The sequence below is a fragment of the Leucopleurus acutus genome (genome assembly GCF_964270905.1).
Source record: "Leucopleurus acutus genome assembly, chromosome: 15".
Lineage (NCBI taxonomy): Eukaryota > Metazoa > Chordata > Mammalia > Artiodactyla > Delphinidae > Leucopleurus > Leucopleurus acutus.
In genome coordinates, this window is record NC_139157.1 from 5343568 (window position 1) to 5363584 (window position 20017).

The 20017-nt window shown below is 35.4% G+C and overlaps 1 protein-coding gene across 7 annotated transcripts in view; it reads right to left on the minus strand.

The window, feature by feature from the left end:
* The window catches only part of QKI (QKI, KH domain containing RNA binding), a 144218-nt gene that overhangs the window by 107028 nt on the left and 17173 nt on the right, over positions 1 to 20017 (minus strand). For all 7 annotated transcript variants that reach the window (XR_014326783.1, XM_082855511.1, XM_082855508.1 and 4 more), the window contains exon 2: positions 583 to 725. Coding sequence is in view for 6 of the 7 variants with exons in the window: in XM_082855508.1 (XP_082711634.1) it covers positions 583 to 725 (143 nt within the window). In the remaining variant the exon portion in view is untranslated. The remainder of the gene's footprint in view (positions 1 to 582; positions 726 to 20017) is intronic.

The following is a 20017-nucleotide window of genomic DNA, read 5'->3' on the forward strand; positions in this document are numbered from 1 at the left end:
ATAAAAAAGACCATATCATGTAGGGCTTTGTAACAAAAGGCAAAGAGTTGGAGCCTTTTATAAATTAATTGTTTAGTATAAGGAGGCTATCTGCAACAAGATACGCGGAGAATAGCTGAACAAGGAACTAAGATGAAAAAAATATTATAAATAGTGGTTATGATAAAAATTTTAGCACTGCAAGGAACCTTAGCTGTCATAAAGTCTAGCCTCTCATTTTACTGAAAGGATGACACAGCTTCGCTGAGGTCAGATCAAAGACAAGCACAAAGTTGTACCTGATGCTCTCTGACATTCAGGCCAAAGCTCTTTCCATAATTCCTGCCTCAATTTGAAATCTAGAACCAAGTCTTTACTTGGTTCTAGACTTCCAAAGTGACACAGCAGCATTCAAATAAAAACATATTTTTTAAAAAAAATTTTTATTAAATTATCCACACCAAGTATTCATGCCTCTAGTCCCTCACATGAAATTTTTTTTAAAAGCAGCTGACAATGCTTAAGTATTTACCATCAGATATATCTCTTCCCAAAGTATGTGAAGCAGGAAAAAAACATTGAATATAAACAAAATATACTTACATCTGGGTATTCTTTTACAGGCACATAAAGTTTCTCTTGTAACTGAACAATAGGTCCCACAGCATCAGGCAATTCTGCACTCCTTTTCTCTGTACTGCCATTTAATGTGTCATTGTACATGTCTTTCCGTACTCTGCTAATTTCTGTTAAAAGTAAAAATTTTAAATGTGTTAGACAAAAAAATATTCTTACTAGCCCAGGAAAAAAAAATAATAATAAGAGGGTAGGGGAGGATTTCACTGATAAAGTGTTAAAACTCAAAGAAGAGCTGTTGACCTAGTCTGTCATTCTCTGGATTAAGTCTACATTTAACAGAACTACAGTCTTAATTAATTTCTACCAGAAATCAAATTTATACCAAATAACATATTTTATTAAAAATAACTTCATTGGAAGCACCGAGTCTTAACCACTAGACCGCCAGGGAAGTCCCCAAAATAACTTCAGAGCCCAAGCTTTTATTCACTATGTTACAGACCAGTTATTTTACCTAATTTCTCCATACCTAAAAAAACCCAGTCATTCCAAATGATAGCTTCAGCCAAATAACTATCCTAAGAATGCCTATAAGACAAAACTAATACCAAGGCTTCCTTTATACTTCAGAACTAACCTATCTGAATGAGATTTAAACCAGACCACTTCCTTAGATATTTTAGGTATCTTTGGAATATCCAAACAGAGATGTCCAAGAGATACACAAAATTTAAGTTCAGCAGAAGTCTGAGTCTGATACCCAAATGTATAGGTTAAAGCTATAGGAATAGAAGAGATGTCTTAGAGGGGGTATACGGAGAAGGAAGAACTGAATGACCCTATAGGAAAAGCACCATTTAAGGGATGAGGAAAAGAAGATTCAAAATAAGAAGAAATGGAGGTAGACAGGAGAACCAGGGAAGAGAAGCATCAAAGAAGCTAAAAACGACAGATTCAAGGACAGGGTGATCAACAGTGTCAAATACCACAAAAGTACCGTAAGGTAAAGAGCAAAAGAGGGTACCTAGGATGTGACCACTAAGCCATTGGTGATCCAGAAGTTTTGAGGAAAAGATGGTATGGAGATCAAACTATGAGTTAATGAAAGCAGAGATACCTAAAGTCAATGACCTTTTAAAACAATTTTGACAGTTCCCAGGTATGAATATCACTTCTAAAAAAAAAATTATGAGAAATCTATCTTAATTGATCAAGTCCTATACAAAGATATCAATTAATTCTTCAAGAGTTCTTTATTAAGCTTCCACGATGTGCTAGAGGATAGGCCCTTGCCCAAAGGAATACACTGTCTAATAAGGGTTGTCATTATTAATTTAGCTGAATGCATCTGTAACCGTCTCTCCATGTTATGGATTACGTCCTCCTTGGGGAAAAAGCTTGTGTCCATTAGTATTTAAAAACAAAATTCCAGGTTTCCCTGGTGGCGTAGTGGCTAAGAATCCGCCTGCCAATGCAGGGGACACGGATTTGATCCCTGGTCCAGGAAGATCCCACATGCCGTGGAGCAACTAAGCCCATGTGCCACAACTACTGAGCCTGCGCTCTAGAGTCCACGAGCCACAAGTACTGAGCCCGCGTGCCACAACTACTGAAGCCCGTGCGCCTAGAGCCCGTGCTCTGCAACAAGAGAAGCCACTGCAACAAGAAGTCTGTGAACCACAACGAAGAGTAGTCCCCGCTGGCCGCAACTACAGAAAAGCCTGCATGCAGCAACGAAGACCCAATGCAGCCCAAAAATGAATGAATTAATTAATTTTTAAAATAAACAAATAATAAAATTCCAAAAGATTTAATTATAAATAAAATTCAGGTAAGATGACTAGGTTAAAGAATATATAAATATACAAAAACCAGTAATTTCATATGGAAGAAAAGATACATTTACCACTTAAGTTGTATTTGTATGCCTTCCAAACACAGAATTCAATTTATCGCTGTTAAGGAACTATCAAATTTCACACTTTAATTTTCTTAACTAGTTATCTAAATCACTTTCAGTTAAATAAAATCCACTGCAGTAAAAAGGCATGATCAAAGGTGTTCTCACCCAGTTATAAAGACTGTCAATGAAAATACTGCACTACATTTTCTGCTTCAGTGATGGCAATACTCATGTTATAACGAATCTTATCTCCTAACTAACAATTTGCTTGTCAAAGTTTACCAAATGTTTATCTCTGTATAGCAAGTGAACTCTTTTTTTTAAAAAAATCAAAAGAAGGTACCTTGTATTTAACTACATTATAAGGACAAGAGTTGATTCTTTAAGTTCTTTTTTATACTTCTACTCTCATAATAAAATCTTTCTCAAAGATGTCCAGTATCAAATTAGTGTTTATCTTAAATTAGCATATGACAGCAATTCTCAAATCAAATTTCCAATGACCTACAATTTAAATATAAATGATTGTTTACATAATTAAGTAATTACAGCAAGTAGTTAACCAGAGGGCAGTAGAAAAATTTAATCTAATTAAAATTGCACATATATCCTTTAGTCAAGGTCTCTATGTAAAGGCACTTTCAACATTAGTTTATTACATTAAAATTTCCTCCTCAAAAACTGCCCAATTCTTATTATGAAGTTAATAACACTCATATAAAAACCTGACAATAGCATAAAAGAAAACCACAGATAAAATTTGCTTGTAGACAGAGATGCAAATATCCTAAGTGAACAAGCTCCACCATCAGCACATTAAAAGAATAATGCACCAAGACAAAGTGGAATTTACAGCATGAATGCAAGAATAATTCAATATTTTAAAAAAATCTTTAAACATAGTAATACAGTAGGTTGAAGAGGAAAAAATGATTTTCAGGTAAACAAAGTTATCAAACTTAGAAAAACCAAGAAAATCCATTATAAATAAGAAAATTCAGGTAAGATGACTAGATTTAAAAATAATATACAGGGCTTCCCTGGTGGTGCAGTGGTTGGGAGTCCGCCTGCCGAGGCAGGGGACACGGGTTCGTGTCCCAGTCCAGGAGGATCCCACATGCCATGGAGCAACTGGGCCCGTGAGCCATGGCCGCTGGGCCTGCACGTCTGGAGCCTGTGCTCCGCAGCAGGAGAGGCCACAACAGTGAGAGGCCCGTGTACCGCAAAAAAAAATAATAATAATAATATACAAAACCCAACAACTTCATATAACCCATTAGATGATATAATGGAAGAAAAGATACATTTACCACTTAAGTGGTATTTCTCTAAACATTTTTGTGATTACTTAGTAGCTTAGAGTTCCATGAAATTCTGTTACCTGCTGTATCCCCAGCTCTTACAATAGTGCCTGGAATACAGTGGGTCCTCAACTAATACTCAGTAAATTGGACAGATGGATGGGTGAATGAAGAGAGGAATGAGCTTAGCTACTCTAAGGCAGAAGAACAGTAAGAGGTATGGATTAGAGATGTGAAAGCAGGCATCATCAACTCTGCCACAGATAGGGTATTAAAGTCAAGAGGACAGGAACTCTGACCTGTTTTCTAATGACAGGAGTATGTGAAGTAAAATTACAATGTAATTATATATTCCACTTAAAATTTAAAAATCCTTCTACCGTGTTTCTTTCAGTCTCTAAGATATCACTCAATTTAGTAACAGAAAACAAATTACATACAAGACAGTACTGATGGGAATGAAAAGGTGACTAAGACAGTTTGAGTTCTCAAGGAATTTACAATTTTCACTGTAAACTCTAACCAGCTGAGTACTACTTTTATCAACAGCATCTTTCTAGCCAACAAATCGTTAGCACTTCCTGGCACGTTACTTACGACACTAAAGTCAGGACAAGTTCTGATTACAGTTCTAACAGTAATTGTGTGATTTCAGACAAGTCTCCTATTTACCCTCCCTGTGCCTGAACCTCATATGATTGAAGGTTGCTTACTGAATGACTTCACTGAATCCACTGGTTTCCAACCTTAGGAGGCAAAGACTCATTTATTGTTTTCCCCATAACTCCAATGTTTTTTGAAAGTTTTGTCTCCAAAGCTTTTCATTCTTTAAGGCCTGGCAATCAGAGCTTTTGTTAACGTTATCCTAGCCAAAATATTACAGAAACCTGTCACAGGCATGGGCACGCGCAATGCTCTCAATTCCTTCATGAGTGGGGGCTCACAGGTGTGTGTTTATGAAACATAGGAGCGCTTCAAAACTAGTATGTTTTACATATTCTTTTGTTGCATCAAACATTACATGATAATGCTCTAATGTCCCCATCTCCACACTACCTTCATCAAACTACAGCAGTGGTTCAGAGAACTACAAGTTCAGAACCATTTGCTTAATCACATAGTGACAAATTCCTATTACAATAACCCCAAAATATCCCCAATATCAACACAATTTGTTTTAGACATCTCTGAACTGTTCTCAAACGTTACAAATTTTACTGAATTTTACCTTCCCTGAAATTTCTCCCACTCACCCCCTCTCAACACTGCAAAGCTCATCAAAGAGGTTAAATGCCTCCTTCATGAGACAGTCCTACAAATACTTGAAAAGTTCTGTAATCTAAGTGTCCTCTTCTCTAAACTATATGACATAGTTTTATACCCTCCCACTCACTTAGACATAATCCATTTGTCTATGTCTCTCTTAAAATGGAAAACCCTGTAGCACACACATCCTTCCCTGACCACCTATGAGTATGCAGACTGAGGCTGCCTACCTCCGGTCCCAAACACTCCACTTCCACTGCACGTTTAAGAATATCCCCTTACTTCTCTGATGAGCACAGTGCACTGCTGACATGGTAGAGGTAGTAGGCCAACCTTCCACCATTCCATACTTCCAGTGGAAAATTAAAATTCTTTTCATGGTTGTTTTCTACTAGACTAATACCTTCAGACTGATGTGAATCTATCAGTTGACATTCTTTAGGGATGACTATTCTGTGAGTCAAGGATCCAACTAACTGCAATTTCATAGCACACACGTTTCTCTAACCTGGATAATAAAATTCAAGCATACCGTATCAACTATTTGATGACATCTCAAGCTACACTAGAACTGGAACCTTCCTCTGGATCCACCAGAGTTAAACAGGAAATAATCACTTCTGGAATCTACAAGTTGTGCCATCAAGTTGAGAATGTAAGCTTTTCAGCTTCTGAGAGTATTAACCTTTCCAGCATTCAGGCTCCTCTCATTTTCCACGTTTTCTTGAATTGATATTCAGTGATCACATTTTTTTCAAATTTCAATACCCTGAAAACCATTTTTGTCTAGGTCTGAAAATTTGCTTTGGTTATGCTACTTTGTCTCCTCATACTTCTCTGCTTTAATTATCTTGACTTTTTTCCTTTTCCAAACTAAAGCTCAATTATCAGTCAGTAAATTCTGCTCCTAAGAGGGAAAACAATCATTGCACAGTTCTGTTTTATGAAACCTATTAATATTACATCAACAGCCTTAAGTCTTTTCCCTTAATTCACCTAACTATGGATGTAACTAAAAGTTTGTTTTAAATTCATTCTTATGTTTCATAAGCTTTAACTCACTTTGGTTTTTAGCTTTTTCATTACCACCACTTTTACTATATCTGAACTATATTGTATGTGCAGCCCATCCTCTGCCACCTTAAAATTTTGCACATTCGTTTAAAATCTGAACTATTAGATTAACTAATAGACCAACCACTCTGTGGAAGAGTACAATGTCAGAATTAGGACAACATGAGGAAATACTGGAGAACAGAAAAATACAGGCTGAGAAATCTAACTTAAAAAATTAAGTAGTCATTTCAGAAGATAGATAAATGGCTGTGTATAAATTTAATGCTGCAAAGTTGGAAGGCTAGATAAAGAATAAAATATAGCCCTATTTTACTTTCTGGTTTAGAATTTTTCAACAAATTAAAACCAAGAAAATAAAAATTAGGAAATAAAATATAAAAAATATTTACCAGCTCAGTAGTAAACAAAAAAAACCTAATGATACACAAGTAATATTAAAAAAAATGCATGAAAGAATTATTTTCAGAATTTGTAACAATGCAAATTAAAAGATGGCTTTTCAAAACACTGAAGAAAATTTCATGCAAACCACACCTTACACTCAGTGTTGTGGTAGCTAATTCCAACTGCTCAACCAGCTATGCGGATATGATAGACATATACATTTTATTTGGGCATCTATCTGGCTTTTCTTCGAGCTTTACATTTAAATTCATCAAAAAAATTACCTTATCATTGTAATACAGCTGGAGCTAAAATACAGGAAGAAGTGAAAAGGTTACAGTGTCATTTGACCATAAATGCCTCGTTTTTTTAATTTAACATTTTCCATTAATTTGTTCAGTAAAGAGCCAACTCTTTATAAATATGTACATATGCTTTGATGTACACAGTATACATTTTATAAACAAAGTTAAAATGACAGCTTTCATCATTCTAAATGAATTTCAATGGGATCTATTATTTCCTCACTATCTGCAGGCCATCTCTTACTGAACGCTAACCTGGTATACTAACACAAAAAGCAAAGTAAGATTTTAGTTGTTTTAGGTCTTAATTAACAAATCACCAGTCTCTATTTACATGAAATTCATTACATCTTATAGCAATACTATTAAGTCTACTCATAACCAAAGGACAACTGCTACTATACAAAGAGGTGGCTGTTATGTGCCCTTATGTACTTAGGGGCAACAAAGATCTCTTCTGAAAAAAGAACCTCTAACTCAGGGTTTACTAAATACAGGGAAAGTTTTAAAGATATTTTGAGCTGAGCAAAACCCACAGAATAATATAACTTCATTGTGCTCATTTTTAAAAGCCACATCCACAAGGTACAGAAAACAATAAATTAAAAAGCAGGTTACTAGAGAATATGCACTATTTAATGGAATATATTTTGCTTACTTGACCAAAGAAATCTGATTTAATTTTGAGGCAACTACACTGAAACTCGCAAGAAAAAAAAAAAAAAAATCAAGCTACTGCCAATTCTCTACACAGGATCTTTTTTTTTTTTCCAGTTAAACTGCGTTTTGTATTTTAGGACTATAAGCACAAAAAGAAAAACTACAAAATTAAATTCAACAGCCCTCCTTTAAACTGCCAAAATTAACATTTTTTTCAAAGTTGTTGGTACATTTCACATAAAAAATATGATATAGTCCATCCTAGTTCCAAGACTGTTCTCAGCAGCAGTTTTGTAACATGAAAGGTATTTAATAGTAGCTGCACTTCCGTGGAAAGGCTCTTTCAAAGGTTACAGAAAAGAATGTCTATTATGTGATCTAACTTATACTATGTGAATTTTTAGATAGACACAGAGAAGTCAAAAAAAAAGGATGTAACAACTATTAAGAGTAATCATCTCTGGGAGATGGATTTACAAGGACAGTTTAGCTTTCACATTACGAAATAAATTTTTTTTTACAATAATAACACTTAGAAAATTAATTAAGTTATCCTCATTAGGATGGTAGAAAGAATTCTAAGTCAAAATGCAGAATATAATATTGGATTCCCCATATAAAACTATAATGAAGGCTAAATCACTCACTCTCAGGTCTAAAAACAAACTACAAAGACCTATCTAATTATTTTTTTTAAATGAGGACCTCCACCATGCTAAAAATACTGTATATGAATTTTCATGTGATCCTCACAGAATGTGAGGTAGTATATAATATCCATTTTACAAAAAGAAGGAAGGCAGGAAGGAAGGAAATGTTCAGAGAGTAAAGAATTTGTCCAAGGTCATAGCTAGTGCAACCAGCTTTCATTTAGGGTTTCATAAAGGAATTCTGGAATAAGAAGTCCTTGAAACTCACTTTAAGAGATGGTAATTAGAGATGGAAAATAAGAAAGTGGAACAATTTGACCCAGCAACCCCACTACTGGGCATATACCCAGAGAAAACCATAATTCAAAAAGACACATGCACCCCAATGTTCACCGCAGCAGTATTTACAATAGCCAGGACATGGAAGCAACCTAAATGTCCATCAACAGAGGAATGGATAAAGAAGATGTGGTACATATATACAATGGAATATTACTCAGCCATAGAGAGGAACGAAACTGGGTCATTTGTAGGTATGTGGATGGACCTAGAGAGTGTCATACAGAGTGAAGAGTCAGAAAGAGAAAAACAAGTATCGTATGTTAACACATACACGTGGAATCTAGAAAAATGGTATAGATGATCTCATTTGCAAAGCAGAAACAGAGACACAGAGGCAGAGAACAAATGTACGGATACCAACAGGGGGTGGGGGGGATTGGGGATTAGGATTGACACATATACACTATTGATACTATGTATAAAATAGATAACTAATGAGAACATGCTGTATAGCACAGAGAACTCTACTTAACACACTGTGGTGACCTAAATGGGAAGGAAATCAAAAGAAGAGGGGATATATGTATATATGTAACTAATTCATTTTGCTGTACAGCAGAAACTAACACAACATTGTAAAGCAACTATACTCCAATAAAAATTAAATTTAAAAAAAAGTGGAACAATCCAACTTTTGGTTTATTGCTAGTCATGCTGTAACAAGTACAGTCCAGTACTGTTACTAGTGACTACCAAAAAAGTCTTTGCAGCCCTCCTCTTTCACTCCATGCTAACAGAAAGCAGTTTGGGGGAAGAAATCTAGGCCTTGGTTCCTAAAGATGGCAAAATAGGCTATTAGAAAAAACAGAACAGAGTGGAGGAAAGCATTTTTTTTAGGTGAATAAAAATTAATTATTTAATTGAAATAGGCATCCTTTCTCATTTAAATTGGATTTTGTTTGGAGGTTACTTTTAAACCTGGTTAGCTTTACATATTATGTATCAAGTATTATTTAATAAAATGTTGCCTTCTGGTCATTTAATTTTTTAGAATACTCAGGGGAAACCAGTCCTTATCTCTATATAATACCTGCTGTATTAAAATTTAAATCTGAAGGTTAAGAAATCTGGTTAAGACATATCTGTCAATGTGTATCTGAAGAATATGTAACGGTAAAACGGTAGATATCACCAGAATCCAGCTAAAAAGTAACACTTGAGAATCTAGCAACTTTTACTAACGACTCTTTTCCCAACCCTTTTAATATCTCTGGAAGAATAAAAATGGGTAACCAGGTTATAGGAGTGGAAGAGATTTTTCACCATATAGGCTCCTAACAGGCCTTTGAATTTTTAATCATCTCAATGTATTAACTTTTCAAAAATACATTTTTAAGAAGCTTTTACTTACAATACGATGACAGTAATGGATTATAATCCATGAGACTATGATATAATTGAATAAATACATATGAGAAAAGACAGACTTTCCTTGTAGAATTCCAATAAATAAATATAGAAGGAAAAATGGATAAATAAAATCATCATTAGAAAACCACCAGAGTAATAATTACTGCAAGCTAAGAACCATTCGAAAGTATGAAGAGAAACAGAATATCTGTACAGTTTCAGAGTATCTTCCCATAAGATATTTATTAATTACAAAGGAAAAAAATACTGTACAGTAGAAAAGCTGGCAGATACCACCTTAACCACGTGATAGTTAATATTAAGAATAATAAGACATGTACTCTGGTATGATGCACTGAGAAGGGTCCAACAGCACTTCTGTGGTTTTCTTGCCAAAACGCCTAACCTCAATCTAATACTGAGAAAACATCAGACAAACCCAAACTGAAGAATGTTCTACACTATGCAACAACTACCAGTTATCTTCAAAAGTGTCAAGAAAAGTATGATGAAAGAATGCGACACTGCCACAGACTGGAGGAAACTAAAGAGACATCACCACTAAACGCAATGTGGGATTTTGGATTGGATCCTGAACCAGGAAAACTATGTTTGTAGAAACACTAGTGAAATCTGAATAGATATAGGCAAGTGAGTAAATAATACTGAATCAATGTTAATTTCCTAATCAGATGAGTTGTTAACATTAACCTCGGCACTACTTTTTCAATTTCTCTGTAAGTCTAAATTCATTTAAAAAAACAAAAACCAGAAGTGTTTGCTTTAGCCTTCAGAGTTACTTATTCTAATGGAGTAGGGGGATAGTTGTGGGAGAGAATGAAAGCCATGCAAATGTCTTACTTTTCTAGTGTTTAAAAAAAATAAAAAGAAAATGCCTGCTTAGCAATTAAACTGAGGATGTCAAAATCATTCAAAATAATCTTTAATTTAAAATAATAAAAAAATTTTCAACAATCTCTTTAATTTTCTTTAACAGGTACTGCTTAAAAAACACATGCACTTTTATATCTTCCTTAAGAACAAGGAAAAACACTACAATCCATAAACAATGACCTTTCTGTGTAGAAAGGGAATCTTTCTAAGAACTACATGCAGTAGGGAAAAAAGCACCAGCCTTGAGTTTATACAACCTGGATTTTACTTGATTCTCTGCAAGATTTAGCTGTGCGGCTCTGAACTTAACCCTATGGGTCTGTCTCCTCCTCTGTGAAATGAGGTTAGACCAGATCACATGCATAGTTTCTTGCAGCTCTAAAATTTTATCAATTAGGAGTGCACCCTCCTGTTGCTTCAGAGAATCCCAGTCTGTGCCCACTCTGTTTCAATACCCCACAAAAAAAGGGCTAATATAAACTCAATGACCAAATGATAACAGACCGCCCTACTCTTGTCAGAATTACACATTCCAAAATGTCTTAAACTGCTGGGCACCAGGACTCAGTTTAAATGACACTCTTGTAAAGCACCAAATCCTTGTGTGACCAGGCTCTACACAGTTGTATTTGGGGAGGTGAGAAGGGGTCTGTCCCTATGTATTTTATCCTCTTCAAACTTCAAATCCCCGGGGGGTTTAAAAGGAACTTGGTAAACCAAAGTGAAAATGAAACAGAACACCCCCAAATTCTGAAGGAATTATGTCTGTGTAAGGGGGAGAGGTGAATTGCTTTTCCTAGGTAACAATTAATTTCTTTGATTTTTAATTATCCTTTTTAATTGTATTCCAAACTCCATCTAAGCTCAATGTAGGAAAAGCCTAAAATCTGTAATCATGCAGCATGTTCATCTGCACATTACCTTAATTCCACGAACTAAAGCAAATGAACGTCAAATGACATTCACAGGTGTTACAGCAGCCCATATACAAGAGAAATCTTTCACACTATGAAAAAGTTAAGGAGAGTTTTTTAAGGCATAATAAAAAAAAATCTACTACACACACGTTCAAAAAGGTCCTTTTATAGCAAGTATCAAAACTGAAATTAGGAAAGAATAAAACTTCCATCTCTGTAACAAGAACAGCATATACAGTACCCTCAGATGTCAACATAATGGGTATTGAAAACATTATTTTAATATGGTAAACAATACGATTCTCTTCAATTAAACCAAAGCCGTTTTACTTTACAAAGAACTGGATTCAGAAAATCTAATGTTACATATGCTACTGGCAGAACTACACGTACCATATTTTTACTGACTCAATTCTATTATCACTTAATATTCTTGGAAAGCATTTTTAATGTGAGCTTTTAAAATGCAGAATACAGCAGTCTTTTTGAGGTCATAAAACTTTAACTCATTGTAATGGAAACTAAAGCGCTATCATAAAAATTTTACCAATGCCATCCAACAAGAACCCTGGTTAAGGACATTCCAGATGAACCCTCTCCTTGAACTCCAAACACCTGTATCCAACTGCCTTTTAAACATGTAACACTGACACATTCAAAATCACTCCTTAACTGCCCCCACCCCAAACTTTTTCCTCCTGATCTCACAAAATGGCAAGTCCTGGGAATGAAACAGAGTTGACTGATGGTGGGGAGGGTACCACACAATCAGTGAGGAGGAGAAGTATCTCTTAAACTCAGATTAGACGAACGAGGTCAAACTTCTTTCCAAGGTATGAGTCTCCCTTCAAGGTCCGCCTTGGAGGACAGCACTTCATTATTACAGTCTGCTTAGATGGATTTCCTTACAGATAAGTACTACTCTCATCACCACTTTATAGTTAGAAGACTGGAATTTGGGGATTAAGTACTTTCACCAAAGATCACATAACTTGAAAGTGAAAAAGTCAGAATCCCAATCTAGGTCTGACTCCATACTTTATTGTTCCGACTCCCAAAATTAAATTTGGTTGCTACGAGAACAAGTGGTCCTGATGATGGGAAAAGCAGTGATGGCAGACAGTTAAGAGTCAGACAGAAAAGGAAATAAAGATGGGGAAGAGGGTAAAAATCGGAGATATGGATAAAGAAAAAAGGAGGGAAACGTAGAGGGAAACATATTATTGTATATATAATATATATACAATAATAACGAAGGAAAGAAAGAATGGTACAACCCAAATTAAAAGTAGAATGAAAGTCAAAGAAGAGATTCTCATTTAAGCTCTGCCAGGGACTAGCTGCATATCCTTCAACAAATCGTTTAAGGTGTATGACAGGGGTCCCCAACCCCCGGTGCCAATCCGAAGCCTGTTAGGAACCGAGCTGCACAGCAGGAGGTGAGCGGCAGGCAAGGAAGCGAGCGAAGCTTCATCTGTCACTCCCCGTCGCTCCCCATCACTCACATTACCACCTGAACCACTGCCCCATCCGTGGAAAAACTGTCTTCCATGAAACCGGTCCCTGGTGCCAAAAAAGGTTGGGGACTGCCGGTCTATGACTACTCTCATTTACAAGCACATCTAAGATAACTCAAGACCTAATAAGCTTCTGAGTTATACAGAAAAAATTACTTCACTTAACAAATATCTGTAGTGTCTGGCACATAACAGATGCTCAAAAAGCTCTTATTATTGACTGAAAACAACCCATCTTTCTACAGTATCAGGCACTGTGCTAGGGACACACTGGTAAGCTACATGGTTCTTGCCATCATAATTCTTCTAGCAGTAAGAAGTGGTTTCTATGTAAATAGATCAGAGTGCTAGAAGTGATTGACAGATGAGACTGAGCGTCCTGGGATATAAATACCTGGGCCTGAACACTAAACAAAGCAATTTTATTTTTTGCAGTACGCGAGCCTCTCACTGTTGTGGCCTCTCCCGTTGCGGAGCACAGGCTCCGGACGCGCAGGCTCAGCGGCCATGGCTCACGGGCCCAGCCGCGCAGCATGTGGGATCTTCCCGGACAGGGGCACGAACCCGTGTCCCCTGCATCGGCAGGCGGACTCTTAACCACTGCGCCACCAGGGAAGCCCTAGACAAAGCAATTTTTAAAGAGTAAGCCAGAGCTCTATGGTTTCATTTGGTTCTATAGTGGGAAAAGACCAAGCTAGGGAAAAATTGGATTCTAGATACATAAACCCTCACTTTAATTATGATGAAGAAAAGCAGAATAAAAATGGAAAAACATAGACATATATTTATCACTCTTATGATACATAATTATGTTGATAGATCCGATACATGGGGAAAAAAAGCTTAAAATATATTCTTCTGTCCCACTCAAGGATTTTTTTCCAGACCTTAGTTTTCTGACTTCTAATCCCGTCTATTTTTAGTAATGTCTATGATTATCCAGGCAAGTGGTTCTGTTTTTCTTGCTCAAGGTATTTCTTCATTTACTCAAAAACTTCTCAAATATTTTAGAGCAGCCATGCTAAGGTTTGAAGACATTCAGGTTACCATTCAAACTGGGTATTTGTTCCTTGAAAACGGTTATGTATTTTTCCCAGTGGAAAGTTCGTAACAAACAGAATTTCTAAGAACAAAGTTCTGTCTTCACCAAAGACTGCCTTGATAAAGACAAGTAGAAAATTACTGATTTAAACACCAAAATCTAAAAAACAACCTTATTTCAAACAACACTGTACTAACCTTATCACACTGAAAAATGAGTGAAATCCAGTCATTAGAGGCCCTCCCTAATAGTAGTTTGAAACCAAACCCCTAGGAAGACTAAGTATAGCAAGATCTGCCAGCTTTAGTCAGATAATTTCATAGGCAAGAAAAGGATAAGATGTACATTAGAACCCCTCAGTATACTTTTTTTTAAAGCAGCTAAGTGGAAAAGGCCATAAAAGTGTTCAACGCCAGGCCAATTCATAGGTGGCTGGGGGCATTAGCAGGAACCTTCAGAAAGACATCAGAGTATCAAGACTTAAGAAAAAGTGAACCCACTTTCAGAAGGTCAATATTAAATGGAACAAGTTTTGAATTAAACTTAATATACTTCCTACATTCTGAACATGCTGTGCTATCTTTTCTCTTATGAAAAGAATGACCCTTCCAAGTCAAGCAAGCTATTTACACAGTCAACACACCACCACCTTCCTTAGAGTGGTGGTTACAGTAGCTAATTTAATGTACTGTGCATATAACGGAAGACACCTTTAAAGAAAACTTTGCCTCTCCAGGTCTTTGTCCAGAACTAACATAAACTATCAGTTCACAAGTTAGGTACAATTTTACTTTTTAAGAAATTTACAGGTGACTGAAAAACTGTAAATAATAATCTGTGATAAAGAATAAACTGTTGAAAGTGCAGTCTTTGGAAAAAAAAACCCATTATAGTGTCTCAGTCAGCCTCCATTTCTTCATCTATAAAATGGAGTTATTTCCAGCTCACGGGATTGATAGAAAGATTAAACAAGATAATGGAGAGAGCGAGTGTGCGCCTGATACATTAGTTATGTCCATATCATCATCACTAACGATGACTGTGATGTAAAATTATATACTCTGTAAAATTATGTATACTGACAAGTGGGTCTGAAAGATAATATTTGCTGATCGGATGAATATCTCTTACATAAAATCTATAATCAGTCTTTTTGCAGAATCTATAGACATAAAAGATACTCAGAAAAGGCACCTACCAAATACTGTTTGCAATTGACTCCTTACAAATTCACTATAAATGACAAAAGGAGGCAGAAAGTAATAAAGATACAGCTTAATTTTTCCAACTCATTTTTACTAAGCTCTTCCTCAAATATTCAAACATATAATCCAGAAAACCTTACAAACTACTCAAATAGAAACCCCTCAGTACACTCCGCTTATTAAAAATGACTCTTAAATACTTGGAGCAAATGTTCTCTGGCACCTTTCCCACAACACCTTCTTTAAAGTGTTTGCTCCAGGATCTGACCTGTTTTGGTTTAACCACTTTTCAGGAGTTTTAAGATTATTTTAACCTCAAATGAGTCATTTGGGGGAAGGAAAGTTGAGAAGACATTCTGGCTTGTAATATATCTTTACGTAACTACAACTTAATACCTTAAAATAGTTATCTAAACAAAAACAAACAAAACAAAAGGATCACATCTTACACTGTCACCTTGAAACTGCAATATTACTGTGAACACTCCCCTTACTTCGCTCCACTGACAATCCTGTAATTTTGAGCTAATTCAGTGATGTGACTTTTCAAACACGTAATTCTAAAACCCTTTCAGAACTCAGAATCTTAGGTGCATCAGGTGTTTCGGACTCCGACATAAACAATCTTGAACTAAATCGTGGCCACCTTTATCACAATAATAAATTTGGATGTGAATGGAAGCATATCACTAAAACAAACCAAAAAAACCCTTTTTAAAAAGTAAACCACCACCAATATCTATGGAAACTGAATTCAGTATCAGCCTATAAACAACTAATTATACTCAGCCTACTAAAGAAAAGCAGTACAGTTTTAATGAAGTACTATATGTATACAGATGTGTACACATATATACACATGCATGCAAACACATACACGCACAATACTTACATATCATTAAAGTTATATATAAGTTATATACATTGTATGTGTGCATATACAAATACTAAGCATATCATATAAAATATATTAAATATTGTTGAAATCTATTAACATACATATTATGTATGTATACAATTTATATAGATTCCATATGCCTTATTCTAACTTCATCTTGTATGTTAAGTGCGTGAAATTTTAGTTTTTTCTAAAACTGAAAATAAAGCTTTCAACATACTAATTTACTGGACCAGGAGCCTCAGTTAAAATGATTATACTTCACTTCCCTCACAAAGGTCGAGCATAAAGAATATTATCTTTAGGGTCTATCTCTGAATTCTAAACTTGCCACAGCTTACTTAAGCCAAATAAACCAAATGACCAAGCACGTATCACTGACAAAAGAATAAAGAAGTTGATTTACTTTAAACTCTGCAAATTTCAGAGATGGCTAAACGTTCTAATTTATCTCCAACATTACATAGAAGCTTACTTCTCATATGGATGTTATTACAATCTGGCACTTAAAAGTAATTTAAATGAAACCACTTTCAATGGCAAAGATACAACTGCTGGTACTTGTTTTAATAAGAAAAACTAATACTCCTATTTCTTAATTTCTTACCTTCACTCTCACGTGCACAACCTCAATAAACTGTTTCCTAAAAACAGAGAATTAATTTGTAAGCCTTTTTTCTTCCTTCTATTCTTGCTTTCTCAACCATCAAATTTCAATTCCCATATTTTAAAACTAAACACTTCTATAATCCTATACTTAAAGAGAACACACACTTGTCACAGCTCTACTCTAAAAATGTACCATACTGCCCAGAAAATAAAATCTATCAGATCAGGGTTGTATATCCAAACAAAATCTGATAACCTCCTAGAAGAAATCCTTATTTCCCTTTGGAACCCAGTAGTTTCAGTAAGTATACTAAGAAATATTTTTATCTCCTTCATTGGTCTTTTTACATTCTAAACATTTACCATCCTCCGAAAAGCCTCACTTTCCAATAGTCACAAATAATTCTCTAAACTTGGACACATATCTGTTAACAAATACGTATATCATGGGGGGAAAGTACACCTCAAAATACATGCAGCAATATAACCAAGATTCAGGGTTAAACACCCTAAATGCCGCATGTTGGATCAAGGGTTAAGTTATTCATAAACAACAACAAGCATTAGTTACTTAGAGTAAAAAGTGACAAAGTCCAGATTTCCCATAATAGAAATTCTACTGTTCTGTTTAAATTTTATAATATAAACTGTTTAAATATAAAACAGCAAAAACTGATAGTTTATATGACAGATATTCTATCAATTCAATGTTGCTTATAAACCCAGATTATTCTGCATCCTTTAAGATTGTAGTCCATCATATAAGTGGCAGAAACATGAATTACACAGCAGATGAACGTTAAGTGTGGTAAATGGATTTCAATTCATTAGGCATACCAATGTGCTGAAATACAAAAAGGCAGCAGTATTTTAGAATTTTAATAAAATACAAAAATGTATATGTTAAAGGCTTTATGTACAAAGCAGAAGCAATTTTAAACCAACTATCTCTAACTCTTAAATAGAACACTTAGGTGTTATTCATCTGAACTAAACAGACCAAGCAAAATATCCTGTGATCCCCAAGTTCTCCTCAATGTCGAAATGGGTGGGTAAATTTAAAGCTTGTTCTCTCAAGAGTTGCTTTACTGGCAATTTTCTCCCAGTATCAAGGTCTGCAATTTCCATTTGGCTGCCAGTTTGCGATTAAATTCATCACCTTTATTATAAAAATGTGCTTTACTCCATGGCCTGCTGAACAAGAACTATAAGGAAAACATTTTTCACTGCTAACAGCAAAATCATTCTAAGGCAACCACCACATCCACTCAGATATTAGCTTCCTCAACCTGATGCAGTAGCCTATCACTCACAGGAAAAACCTGTAACAATTGTGTAACCCACAGAAATGAAATTAGATTCTATAGAAATGCCATGCTTTAAGTTTTTTTAGGATAAAATGCAACCAATTTCCTAATTTTCACATTCAGTGTTACTGCAAGCAAATCAGTTAACCACAAAAGTCAATATACAGAATATTTCCAAATTCCAATACAGAGACATAATGTTTCAGTGTTGGATAATTAAGTATCCACCTTTGTCCTATCATTCAAAAGTTCACAGTTTGTACTGTACCTTAACTTTTACTATCTGGGCAAACAGCCAATGGTCAAAGATAATTTTAAAAGATATATGTGTTTATATAACACTTCTATCTAACTTTACTGTCTTAGTAAGTCACAATATAAACTTCAAAGGAAAAAAAGTCAGAAAAGAAATAAAAATATTTCCCAAATAATGGCATTAAAGCTAGTCACCATGTCGTATTTAGGACAATACTACTCACTTGTGAGATTTAGATTTTTTTAAAGATTATCTATAAAGTTAACATTTACTTTTACAAACTTGGTCTGTAGACCAAAAATTCAGATATCTCTTATTTTCAAGTAAACTTCACTGTATTCATTTTAGAATTTACAGGGGAAAAAAGAGAACTTAAATTTCACATTAAGATGAATTATCAGATCATACAATGTGAACCTGGAATAAATTTTCATTTTCCTGCTAGCAAATGATGTGATCCCTTCCCATCTTAACCTGTGCATGCCTCTGTCACAGCAATATAAGCACCGTACTGCGTTTTTTATTTCATTTCTATCCACTCCATTGTATGTCTCCTTAAAAACTGGACTATGCCTTATTCATCTTTGTAACTCCATCACCCAGCAAAGTGCTGGATTTTTTTTTTTAATTTTATTGAAAACTAAATTATAGCAGGAGTCAACATCAGTTTTCCTAAAACCACACAGGTCACAATCCATTCAATCTATAGTATTAGTCACAACCAGTATTTTTTAAATGGAATAGAACAGAAAAATACTATATTACATCAGAGGTAATACAAATTATTATTTCATGAAACTTTCATTTCAGCTGTTATATAAGTATATATGTATGTGTACATAACAAAGTATTTCTCTTTTTAGGTAGCATTTAAAAATTTAAGATATATACCTTTCTGGTTCATGTTTATACCATTTTTCTCATTCACTTTTATACTGTCAGCATATATGGGTTGGCCAAAAAGTTCAAACTTTTTGGCCATTTGGCCAACCCAATAAATATTTGTTATTCAATAAATAATGTTAACAATCAAGGAGACTCTTGACTTACAAAATGCTTCTCACATCCCTTACCACATGTAAAATAAACAAAATTGACCCTTGAACAAAGAGGTAGATAATCCGGGTATAACTTATGTCGACCCTCCGCATCCACAGTTCCTCTGCAACCATGGATCCAGCCAAACATGGACCTTGTAGTCCATGTTTTATTACTGTTGAAAAATGTCCAAGTATGGGACTTCCCTGGTGGCACAGTGGTTAAGAATCCGCCTGCCAATGCAGGGGACACAGGTTCAAGCACTGGGTCTGGGAAGATCCCACATGCCGCAGGAACAACTAAGCCCATGCACCACCAACTACTGAGCCTGAGCTCTAAAGCCCGCGAGCCACAACTACTGAAGAAGCCCTCGTGCCTAGAGCCCATGCCCCGCAACAAGACAAGAAGCCACCACAATGAGAATCCCGCGCACCGAAACCAAGAGCAGCCCCCGCTCGCTGCAACTAGAGAAAGCCCGCACGCAGCAACGAAGACCCAACACAGCCAAAAAATAAATTTATTTTTACATTTTTTTTTT